The 12154-nt window shown below is 55.8% G+C and overlaps 1 protein-coding gene across 1 annotated transcript; it reads right to left on the bottom strand.

The window, feature by feature from the left end:
* Positions 1-4815: 4815 nt before the first annotated feature.
* On the bottom strand, positions 4816-11909 carry GTPBP6 (GTP binding protein 6 (putative)). Its single transcript, XM_066345741.1, has 10 exons — positions 11522-11909; positions 11019-11156; positions 10379-10449; positions 9721-9851; positions 9175-9245; positions 7838-7996; positions 6886-7094; positions 6043-6191; positions 5642-5794; positions 4816-5440 (listed from the first exon to the last, which is right to left on the bottom strand). The coding sequence occupies exons 1-10, from the start codon at positions 11877-11879 to the stop codon at positions 5317-5319; spliced, it is 1563 nt and encodes a 520-aa protein (XP_066201838.1). The 5' UTR covers positions 11880-11909; the 3' UTR covers positions 4816-5316.
* Positions 11910-12154: the final 245 nt, after the last annotated feature.

Below are 12154 nucleotides of genomic sequence, written 5' to 3'. Positions count from 1 at the left end.
TTTCTTTAGCCTCTATGTCATTTATTTCTGCTCTGATCTTTATTATTTCCTTCCTTCTATTACATTTGGGCTTTACTTGCTGTTCTTTTTCTAATTCTTTTAGATGCATGGTTAAGTTGTTTATTTGAGCTTTTTCTAGCTTCTGAAAGTGTGCCTGTAGTGCTATGAACTTCCCTCTCAGCACTGCTTTCGCTGTGTCCCATAAATTTTGAGTTGTTGTATGCTCATTGTCATTCGTTTCTAGGAATTTTTTTTATTTCTTCTTTGATCTCATTCTTAATCCATTCATTATTTAACACCCTGCTATTTAGTTTCCATGTGTTTGAGAATTTTTGAGCTTTTCTGCTGTGATTCATTTCTAGTTTCATGCCATTGTGATCGGAGAAAGTGCTTGATATGATTTCAGTCTTCTTAAATTTGTTGAGAGCACTTTTGTGCCCTAACATGTGGTCTATCCTAGAGAATGTACCATGAGCACTTGAAAAAAATGTATATTCTGCTGCTTTAGGGTGAAAGGTTCTGAAGATATCTATTAAATCGAGTTGATCTAGTGTTTCCAATAAGTCTGCTGTTTCTTTGTTAATTTTCTTTCTTGAGGATCTATCTAGTGATGTTAGTGGGGTATTAAAATCCCCTACTATTATAGTATTGCTGTTGATCTCACCCTTTAAATCCATCAAAGTCTGTTTTATATATTTGGGTGCTCCTATATTAGGTGCATAGATATTTATAATAGTTATAACTTCCTGTTGGATTACTCCCTTTATCATTATGTAATGGCCTTCTTTATCTCTTACTATATCCTTTGTTTTAAAATCCAATTTGTCTGATATAAGTATTGCTACCCCAGCTTTTTTTTCATTTCCGTTTGCATGAAATGTTTTTTTCCATCCTTTTACTTTCAATCTATGTGTGTCTTTTGTTCTAAGGTGTGTCTCTTGTAGACAACATATGTATGGGTCCTGTTTTCTTCTCCACGCAGCTACCCTATGCCTTTTGATTGGATCATTTAATCCATTTACATTTAAGGTTATTATTGATATGTAGTTGTTTATTGCCATTTTCTTCTTTCAAGGTGTATTCCTTTTTTTGCTATATTCTTTTCCCACTTTGATCTGTTTACAACAGGCCCCTTAACATTTCCTGCAGCATTGGTTTGGTTGTAATGAATTCCTTGAGTTGTTTTTTGTCTGGGAAGCTTTTTATTTCTCCTTCGATTTTAAACGATAGCCTTGCTGGATAAAGTAGTCTTGGTTGTAGGTTCTTGTTCTGCATTACTTTGAATATTTCTTGCCATTCCCTTCTGGCCTCAAGTGTTTCTGTTGAGAAGTTGGATGTCATCCTTATGGGGGCTCCTTTGTAGGTGATAACTTTTTTTTCTCTTGCAGCTTTTAATATTTTCTCTTTATCGCTTAGCTTTGGTATTTTAATTATGATGTGTCTTGGTGTAGGTTTTTTTGGGTTTCTCTTTAATGGAGTCCTCTGTGCTTCTTGGACTTGTGAAAGTTTCTCTTGCATTAATTTAGGGAAATTTTCAGCTATGATATGATTGAACAACATCTCTATTCCTTGTTCCTTTTCTTCTTCTTCAGGAACCCCTATGATGCGGATGTTATTTCTCTTCATGTTGTCACAGAGCTAAGAGTTTCCTCTGACTTTTTGAGTCTCTTTTCTCTTTTCTTCTCTGCTTTCATGCCTTCATTCCATTTGTCCTCTAACTCGCTGATTCAATCCTCTGCTCTATCTAGCCTGTTTTTAATTCCTTCCATGTGGTCTTTATTTCTGATATTGTATTTGTCATCTCCGACTGGTTCTTTTTTATACTTGCTATTTCTTTATTTAGGTTTTCAAACTGCCCCTCCATTGTTGTTCTAAGATCCCTAAGCATCCTTACAATCATTATTTTGAACTCCGCATCTGGAAGTTTGATTATTTCCATATCACTCAGCTCATCTCTCAAAGGGGTCTCTTGTGGTTTCATTTGGGTTGCACTCCTTTGTCTTCTCATCATGGTGTTTTATTTGTAGAGTTGGTTGAGTCTAGGCTTGGTGTTGTCTGCCTCCAGTTTTCAGTTGTGTTATTTCTAGGTCTTCTTGGGTTGGTATCAGCTATTATTTGTAATCCACTTTTGGATTTGGGCAGCTTTGAAGTCTTGATTTGTTTGTTTTCTTAACAGGTGATAGTCTTGTTAACTGATCTCAGCAGGGGGCTTCCTTGAAACTGTAACCAGGAATGCTGTGGGTGTAACCTGAGACGCTGAAGGTCTCTTCCACCAACTAATCTCACTGGGGGCAGGGTTTTTTCTCAGCTTCAGTAGGGGGAGGTGTATCTCAGATCTCCATGGAGACCTGAGTTACTGCCCCTCCTCCCCACTTTTTGTTTTCAGCTGTGTCTTGTTGCGCTGATTGGAGCTGGATAGATGTCCGGAGATCTCTGATCCGGAAGCACTTCAGCTCTGTTTTGTGAAAGGTTCAGTCCCTCCCCCAGCTATGGCCGCCTCCAGCACAAATGAGTCAGCTTTTTTATTTCGTTTCTTGCATACCTTAGCCCCTCACAGTCTGTCCCTCTCGCTGTCCTTTCCACTTGGGAGATAAGCTGGTCTTTTCAACCCACTTTGCTCCCTGGTCGCCAGGTAAGTGGCTGTGAGCAGTAGTTTCTGCTCTTTTTCCTCTGTGAAATCCTCTCTGGGCTCTCAGCCTCACCCCCCCCCCTTCCGTTCCTGTAAGCAGAGGAGATTCAGGCGCTCCCTACCAGGATTATTGTGGCTTCTTCTTTGCTCCTTGGTTTTTGAGAGCTGTTCTTGCAGTTCAGTGTTGGTTTTTCATGCTGATTTTTCCTAAATTGATTTGTATTCCAGTTTGGTGTTGAGAGCTGGGCGTCTGTGCGTCCGCCTACTCTGCTGCCATCTTGATAGTCCCTATTGCTACATTTCTAATGGTTATCTTTCTTCCTCCGGCCATGTACTGGATGTACTCAGTTTTCATGGCTGGTGGCCTGCACCGCTTGTCCCAAGATGTCACACACAATACCTTCAGCCTCCCAGGGGCCATTACCAAATGTCTGCATGTAATTGTAAAGATGACTTCTCCAGACTTTTTGTTAAAGGGACGCGTCCTTCCAGCAGGATATTCCAGGCAAGCTGACTTCTAGGCCGTGGGCAGGGACTGCTGCTTTGAAGCTGCTCAATATTTGTGAAGGAGCCACCAGGCACATGCTGACCTGGGCTCTCTCTCAAAACGCTCCCTCATCAAACACATGGTAGGAACCCCTGATCTGAACAGCCCAGACCGCCTTCCCCCTACGACACAACAGCCTCCCTCCCTCCTTCGTGGTTAGGGTCAGGGCTCCTGTGGGCCCAGTGGACCCTGTAACCGGAGAGGACAAGACCATCAGCAGTGCGGCATAGTCTTGCACCTGTTCTCCCCCACATGAAACCCAACACTTTCTCTCTGGGGCCCCGAGACCCCAACCTCCTCCTCCTCCTGGTGGTCCCGCTGAGCTTAGTCTCCACACTGCTGTTGGGACCAGGCAGTGAGCCGGGTTGTGCCTGAGGCAGCCCTGGGGTGAGCTCTCTCCTCCTCGACTCCAGGACAGGAGAGCAGGCTGTGGGAGTACCAAGAGGAGAGCCAGCCCGAGGCCAGAACCCCCATCCAGACCTGTTTCCTCAGCCAGGGAGGAAGTGGGGTGCAGCAGGTGAAGCCCGGAACTGGATGGGCGGGTGTGGGAAGCAGCTGAGGGGACAGTGAGGCAGCCTGCAAAGGGACAGTGCTGCCCCCAGGTGGCCGCCGGCTGCAGCTTACTATTCAGGACCCGAGGGCCTGGAGGGCACCCCAGGAGGACATCCTTCACCCTCAGGGTCTCCTCAAAGCCCCACCAGCTCAGAGACTGGGGGGAGGGGGGCCGGGGTGCTGATCCCCAGGGCTGCGCTGAAGGGAGAGATGATCTGTGGCCCAGGTTCGTGGGCTGGCCTGGGTGTGCATCCTGCAGCACCTCCATCCTGTGGACTGGACAGGGAAGCCGGGACCACAGGCCCGCTCTACACTCAGCCTGCAGGGTCCCTGGGAGCCCAACCCACAGGGACAGCAGGGTAGGGCCGTGGGTAGCCTCAGAAGCCCATGTGCTGGCCGTCCTGCACCTAGGATCCCGTGTGCAGCAGTCCTGAGGTCAATGTAACACACAACCACATCACTATTCTCTCAGTCTGGGGCTCGGAAGTCTGCAGGAGTCTCCTGGTGCTGAAGTCAGGGTGTGGCAGGTCCGGTTCCCCCGAGGCCACGAGAAGGGGTATGCAGGGGGCACTCAGAGGCCCCGTTGTTCCAGCTGGGGAAGTGCCTCAGTGCATGGCTGGTGGCCCCTCCTGCACCTGCAAGGCCAGGCCCATGGCATCCTGACCTTTCCCTGACTCGGCTTCTGGCTTTGCCTGCACATCTCTGACCCTGGCCTTGCTGCCTCCCTCTGGTTAGGACCCGGGTGGTGGCACCAGGGGCTGCCAGGGGAATGCAGACTCACCCAGTCTCAGGGTCCTACCTGGATCCGATCTGCAAAGTCCGCCTGCCCATTCAGGTGAATAGCTCAGGTTCTGAGGGTCGGGAGGTGGACACCTGAGGGGACAGTGTCTACACCTTCCCAAACCAAGTTTCCCAGCACAGCCGGGCCAGGGGGCCAGGGTGGGAAGGTCTGGGAAGGAACAGGTTTGAGGGTGGAGTGGGGCATGACAGGCCTGTCGGCAGCCTAAGCCTGCCTCCAGGAGTCACACAGAACCACCAGCACCCCACGGTGTGAGGACAGGTCGCACACAACCCTCTGCACGCTCAGGACGGGGCAGAGCTTCCTTTATTTCCCAGCACGCTGTGGGTCTGGGACAACTTCACCAATGCCCCTGTCCCAGTGGGTGCAAGTCTGCAGGAAAACCCGACACCGCTTTCTGCATGAGGGAGGGAGACCCCTCCCTTCGGCCCTGTGGTAGATCCTGCGCTGCTCTCCGCCCGAGAAGCACGTGAATGTCTAACGGCAGGAGGCCCCCGTTGGCTGTGTGTCCAGGTCTGTCTTGAGGCGTCTGCATGTGCAGCCCTATGGCAGGTTTGCACCAAGATGCAACTTCCAGCTTCTTGAAATGATGTGGGACATTTGTTTTCGTTGCACAAGGGCGGTCACAACCACGAGGACTGGGCTCTCCTGTCTTGCAGCTGCAACCTCGGGAGGAGAACCAGCCCACTTGACCGGGCGACCAGGCAGCGCCCTTCGCCCTTCCAGTCCTGGTGGACTCCAGGCCTGCGGACCTGCCCTTCTGGGGGGGGGGGCAGGCAACGCATCTGTTCATTCTGGAAAGAGCTTCCGGAATTTGCCGTAGGCGGAGTTGCTGATGATGACCTCCACGTCGGCCACACCGGCCTCAGGGACCACGTGGACGTCCTGCACGGTGGCCTCCTTGTGCAGCCAGCTGGGGGGAGGGGAGGCTTAGTGAGATGGGTCGGGCAGGAACCGAGAGCGCACAGAACTGCTTACCAGGGCAACCCACCCACATGCAGGGCCCCCGCAGTAAGGGTCAGCCCAGAGGGGTCACTGCTGGTCGCTCAGAACAGAGCTGTGGGGGCGTCCTATGGGAACCAAGGGCCCGCCCCGCACCACACAGCCCACGCACCTCAGCTGTGGCCCTGCCAGCCGCACCCGCAGGGTCAGGACGCGCCTCCCTGTTGCCCTCAAAACAGCATCTTCCAGCTGGGCCTTCAGCTCCTCCAGCCCCAGCCCCAGGAGGGCAGACACGGCTAAGGCACGGGGTTCCGACAGGCGGTACCTATGCAGGGCCACAGAGTCACTCAGCCAAGGATAGAGCGAGGGTCCCCATGGTCCCCCACACACGGGGCCCCCACTGGGTCCACTTCAGTGCCCAAGATAGGACACGGCCTGACCTGCTGTGCAGGTGAACAGCGGTGTTTCAACGCCAGGAGGTGCGGGGTGCAGAGCCGGTCACCCCAGGACGCATCACCTGCGGGCACCCAGGCCTGCGGGAAGGCAAGCCCCAGGCCGTGCGGGCAGGCTCACCCAGGCACCAGGTCCACCTTATTGTGGACCTCCAGCACGGAGTCCAGCAGCTGGGCGGGCAGGCACAGGCCACGCAGGGCCGAGAACACACTGGCCTTCTGCAGCTCGGTCTCGGGGTGGCTCAGGTCTCTCACGTGCACGATCACATCCTGAAGACCAGACAGGACACGTGGTCAGGATGTGGGGCCCCACTCAGCCCCACAGTCCCTAGGCCCGGGTGGGACAGAGGGCAAGGTTCCCAAGACCCCACAGATCCTGCCCCCCACCCCACCCCACTCCACCCGAGCAGTGTTGCATGCAAAGCTTGGGGCTGCTCCATCCTTCTCAGAAATCCTAGAATTTTTTTTCACATAAACAGTGCCTTTTGCCTCACTGCATTTTACAGGTTGCTTCATTATGCAAAACTTGGTAAAAAGCCACCTGTGAGTTTCTACTGGAAAAAGTACCATTTATATGTGTGTGCGGTACTTACTTATGGGATCTTTGGGGGGGAGGGCTAGAACTTAAGTTTTAAAAATGTTTTATTTCAGAAAAGTTTTCTATTTTCAGAAAACTGGCAAAGGCATTTGAGATGTGGCCTCAACCACTTGTGCTGTGTCCAAAATCACTGTCACAGCTCAGGGCTGCAGTGGGACGTTCTCATAACCACACCCCCCCAGAGTTGTTCAAATTTTAATGCATTCCCTGTGACCCTACGTATCCCAGGATGACAGCAAGGATGTGCTGTTCTCCCTGGCTGTGTCCCATCCTGTGGGGGGCCCTTGCCCATGTCCTGTAGGAGGAAACCTGATGTCCACTGTTTTCATGTGTGTGAGGGCCCGGCCCCGATCGGTGCATGCTCACCGAGTGGGCCACGTCCTCCAGTGTGGCGGAGAAGGACTCGATCAGGCTGTGGGGCAGCTGGGACAGGAAGCCGATGGTGTCCATGTAGATAACCGTCATGCCGGATGGCAGTGACCCCGCGTGGGCCGTGACGTCCAGTGTCGCGAAGAGTTGGTCCCGTGGCTGGGCAGCGGCGTCTCCCGTCAGAGCCTTGATGAGCGTGGTTTTCCCTGGACGGTGGTACAAGGACACTCGCTGCAGGAAGGGCCCTCACATGTCCCTCACGTCTACTGGGGCGACACAGCAGATACAAGTCCTGTGGTGAGGTTTGTCCTGGGAGGTAGCCGTTTGTATGTGTATGTATCCCTCTTTAGGCCTGGAAGAACCCTCAGCTTGGGTTTTGAGGGAAGTCACCCTCTTTTGCACACAGACCACAACTCCTTGAGGGTGGGGAGCTGGCTGTGCCCCTTGGGAGGGGCTGGACCTCCGGGTGCTCGGCAGATGCTGAGTGAGAAACAGAGGACAGAATGGGTGCTGCCCATTTACCCACGGTGCCTGAGATTGCAGGGCTCTGGGCCGCTCCAGGACACCCGGGGTTCTGACTGTACCTAAGGATTCAGTTAGCACGTGGCCCAATGAACCCCACGACGCATCATGATGCCCCACTTCACACGACCCGAGTGCTTTTGTTGTCTGCAAGGGTGTCTGCTACAGGCTTAAAACGTGAAGTGTTCTCCAAATTTGAACACATTGGTAAGTGAGGGCATCCACCCCGCTGTCGGGAGCTCGGCAAACACACCCCTACGTGACCACTGCTGTGGGCCTGACAAGCCCGGGGCACTCGGCTCATGGTCGGTCTGCTCCTGCCCTCTGGCAGCCTCGGTGACCACCAGCCCCGTCGTCTTTGCGAGTGGGCTCCCCTCACACACCAGCCCAGAACGGGGCCCCCACGTCTCATGCATCGCCCGCTCACCACTGTTGGTGTAGCCCACCACGGAGACCACCGGGAACTCCCGCCGCCGGCGCTGCCGCCCCAGAAGCTGCCGCTTCACCCGCAGCCGCTCCAGGGCCTTCCGAATTTTCATCTCCTTCTCCCTCATGAGACGCTGCTGCAGCTGCATGAATGACTCTCCTAAACACACCCGAGGGGGCGGGTCAGGGAGCAGACAAAGAGGAGAAATTAGAGTGCCTGCTGCGTAACAGGCCCCCGCGGGGACGTGGGCAGGGTGCTCACGGACATCACCCAACACCTTGTCTGACACACAGCTCTATCCAGCAAAAGGCAGAGGCCCTGCCCAGTTGGCTCAGTAGTAGAGCGTCGGCCTGGCGTGCGGAAGTCCCAGGTTCGATTCCCGGCCAGGGCACACAGGAGAGGCACCCATCTGCTTCTCCACCCCTCCCCCTCTCCTTCCTCTCTGTCTCTCTCTTCCCCTCCCGCAGGCGAGGCTCCATTGGAGCAAAAGAGAGCCCGGGCGCTGGGGATGGCTCCATGGCCTCTGCCTCAGGCGCTAGAATGGCTCTGATTGCAACAGAGCAACTCCTCAGATGGGCAGAGCATCGCCCCCTGGAGAACATGCCAGGTGGATCCCGGTCGGGTGTACACGGGAGTCTGTCTGACTGCCTCCCCATTTCCAACTTCAGAAAAATACAAAAAAAAAGGCAGTATTGCCCCCAACTTCCCCCACCTAGGCCCCCCCCCACTCTGCAGGAAGTAACAGCCTCGGAAGAACAGCCCCTGATGTCCCCAGGGAGCCAAGTGGCACCTCTAAGATGTGTTACATCCTGACCCCCAGCATCTGTGAGTGATACCTTATTGGAAAATTGGGTCTGTGCAGATGGGATGAGGTAGAGGGTCTGAGATGAGCCACCCTGGGTCAGGGGGGCCCTGCACCCAATGATAGGGACCTTAGAAGAGACAGAGAAGGAGACACAGACACAGAAGAGAAGCCACATGGGGACGGAGGTGGCCACCAACCCAGGGACGCCTGGAGCCCCAGGAGCTGGGAGAGGCAGAAGGACCTTTTCTGGAGCCTCCAGGGGGAGGCACGGCCCTGGGACCCCTGGACCTCAGACGTCTGCTCTCCAGGACGGAGGAAGAGTTAATCTCTAATGCTTTAACACAAGAACTGTGGTCTGTTACTGGCTCCCAGGACCACCTGAACCCCTAGCCTGTGGGATGTGACCACAGATGAGGCCCACACGCAGCCCTTGCCCCATCAGGACTGTTCAGGGATGGTGCTGCCTTCCTTAACGTGGCTGCCACGACTTACCCCCTTCCCAGCACTTGGTGAGGAGACCTTGGACACTTACCTGACCCCATGATGTAGCGAGAGCTCCCTCCACGTCCATCCAGGTGGGAAATCCTGTCTTTCAGGCGGGACCTGTCGTGCAAACAGGGCAACCAGTAGACAGAAGATGCAGAGGCCGTCCAGGAGCACAGAGCAGGAGCGCCACGTCATGTGCGAGGGCGAGTGTGGAGGGAAGGACGCTGTGTGGGGCCTGCAGATGGACAGGACCAGCACACTGGGGTCCTCTCCTGATGGGCCTTCACTGAGTCAGGGCACAGGGTCCCACACGGGGTGACGCAGTCAGGGAATGAGGTCCCACATGGGGTCCTCTCCTGTATGGGCCTTCACTGAGTCTGGGCACAGGGTCCCACACGGGGTGACGCTGTCAGGGATTGAGGTCCCACATGGGGTGACGTTTCTCGTGAAGGGACGAGCCCCAGCAGGCATCAGACACACTGTGCTGTCCAAGAGTGTGGCCAGCCATGTTCCGTCCTTACCACCCCTGAGCAAGTCAGACATGGGAAAACAAGAAGGTTGTCTGTTGTGACACCTGGCGCTGTTGCCGTACCTGAGCACAGGGAGCTCAGCCAGGGCCACCTGCAGCCGTGCCTCCTTGGTCCGGGCGTTGCAGCGGAAAATGTGCAGGACCACCGTGAACCGGTCGAACACCTGCATGCCCCAGGCGGCCTCCAGTTCTTTCTAGAAGTGCAGAGTGAGTGAAACGACCCACACTGGGAGCCCGGCCCCATCGCTCGACCTCAGGTGAGGGGACCTGTAGGAAAATGGCTATAGACTGCAGCCCTGAGGCAAGTCTTCCGTGAGGACTTTAGAACGCCAAGTCCTGGGGGGGCAGAATGCCGCCCCAGCAAGCACCAGTAAGATTGTTTAAAGGAAGCACTGATCCTTATAGCCTTTTCCTGCATACCTGAAAGCTACTGGACAACTGCTGTTCTCCGCATCTGAACCCATTCTAGGCTAACTTGCTCCAGGCTCTGCTAACTTGTTTCATAACCAAAGACACGAATAAACGCGAAGAGGCTGCAGAGATCTGGGCTCTCAGTCCTAGAGGCTGGGAATCCCCTGTACACATCTTTTCTCCATGTTGTATCCTGTGTGTTTTTCTTAAGTCCTGCAGCGCCTTCCCCTTGTGCACACCCACTGACAAACTGGCCATGGCAGAGACCAGTCCCAAACACTGTGTCCTCACAGCACAGTGTACTGAGTACCTTGGTGGGCGTGGACATCCTCTCCACATTCAGAAACACAGCTGTGACCTCCGACAGTGCTCTGATTTTCTCTAAAAGACAGAAAGTCTCGTCAGGGGCTCCACTCCGTGGACAGCTATCACAGGGAGACCCTGCACTTTGGTTGACTGTGTCCCTAGACTCTCTGAGCAAGGTGTTTGGGACACCTGGGGCGTGGACTGAGATCGAGGGGAAGCCCAGAGTCCAAGTTCAAGCACCTGAGTCCCACAACCACGGAGGTGACGTGACTGACCCCATAGAGAATGAATGCACGTAAGACTCATGGAGACACCGACAGGCAGCAAGGACCCTCCTGCCATGCGCTACTGTGAACTGAGCCCTCAACAGCAAGGGGTGTGACTGTCAGGGGTCCCAGGAGAGCGAGGTTCCCACTGGGTGTCGAGGGGGGCCAGAAGGGAGGGCAGGGCTGGGGGGCAGCCCACTCTCAATGCACCAGGAGGCTCCATCACGTGGAGGCCTTTGTGACGTCAGAGATGTCCGCCCTCAGTCGCACCAAGCAGCGGTCTGTGCTTGACCTGCTGGTCCCCTCGGTCCCACGGGCTGCACTGTGCTCACTGCCCCCCTCCGCAGGAAGAGGCAGGGACACGCGCACGGGACCCACCTGTCAGGTGCTCCAAGGTCCCTTTGCCGAATATGAGTTTCCTGTCGGGCGCTTTGGTCGGCACCACCATCGTCTCCACCACCGACCAGCTGTCCAGCGTGTGGACCAACGCTTTCGCCTCCGCCACCTGCCACTCAGCTTTGGGGAAAGACGCGTCCTTGGTGATGGATGCTTCCAGGGGTCAGTGGGGACGTGATTCGCTTAAGCCCCCTAGCCCCTGCCCCTCGAATCTCCCACTAGATACCCCCCACCCCGCCATCGCCAAGCCATCAGAAGCCTCAGCGTACAGATCTAGCCCACGAAGCCCCGCCCACTCTGCCGGATTCCAATCACCGAAGCCCCGCCCCCAGCCCAAACTCCGCCACTCCCGACGAAGTTCCGGCCACGAAAGCCCGCCCCCAGCGCAGAAGCCCCGCCCAACCGCGCCCGAATTCCAGTCACGAAGCACCGCCCACTCTCGCCGGAGTTCCAGCCCCGGAGCCCCGCCCACCGCCCCGGGTCACCTCGAGTCAGCTGCGGCTTCGCGGGTCCCCACTTGACCTCGGGGTGCACCAGACAAACGCGCTGCGCCCCCGCCGGCAGCAGAGGTTCCCCGCGCAGCAGCTCCTCCTCCTCCTCCTCGTCCTCCTCATCTTCTGCCCCGTCCTCCGCCTCCCCGGCCCGGCTTCTCCGGCCATCCGCACGTGGGCCCCGGCCGCCGCCCCCGTGCCCTTGCAGGTCCCCCGGACCTCCCGGGCCGAAGGCGGCCAGCGCGCGCTGGGGACAAGGCAACGGCGATGGGGCGGCCCTCAGAGCGGAGCGGCCGCGGGGCATGCGACAGAGCCAGGCTCCCGGGCGGACGGCGGCCCGAAGGGTCCACATCCCACTTCCAGCCGAGCGCCTTGGGGCGGGGCCGGGCTCCCGTGCGCACCGCCCATTGGCTGTGCGGCGTCACGTGCTTCGCGCGGGGTAGTCTGTGCCCGCGGTGCTCGCGCTCAGCTTGCGTTCTCTTCCGCGCGCCGGGTCCGGGCAGGACGCCCCGAGCGCGGACGGGCTCAGGTCCCAGAGCTCGGCGCGCGCTTCCTCCTCCGGCGCCGTCCCGCACCCCGCCCCGTCCTCCGGTGGGAGACCGGCTGGGCGCTCTACGTGTCCATCTA

The sequence above is a fragment of the Saccopteryx leptura genome, chromosome 7, assembly GCF_036850995.1.
Source record: "Saccopteryx leptura isolate mSacLep1 chromosome 7, mSacLep1_pri_phased_curated, whole genome shotgun sequence".
Lineage (NCBI taxonomy): Eukaryota > Metazoa > Chordata > Mammalia > Chiroptera > Emballonuridae > Saccopteryx > Saccopteryx leptura.
Note: the sequence above shows the minus strand (reverse complement) of the source record. Positions and strands in the feature narration are given on the sequence as shown.

Bases quoted from the DNA above. Each gene is read 5' to 3' on its own strand.
- GTPBP6 (XM_066345741.1), bottom strand. From the start codon at position 11,879: ATGTGGACCCTTCGGGCCGCCGTCCGCCCGGGAGCCTGGCTCTGTCGC. The intron at 6,192-6,885 runs GTGAGCATGCAC...TCTGGTCTTCAG, and splicing joins TGGAGGACGTGGCCCACTCG to GATGTGATCGTGCACGTGAG. The intron at 5,441-5,641 runs GTGCGTGGGCTG...CCCTCCCCCCAG, and splicing joins CTGGCAGGGCCACAGCTGAG to CTGGCTGCACAAGGAGGCCA.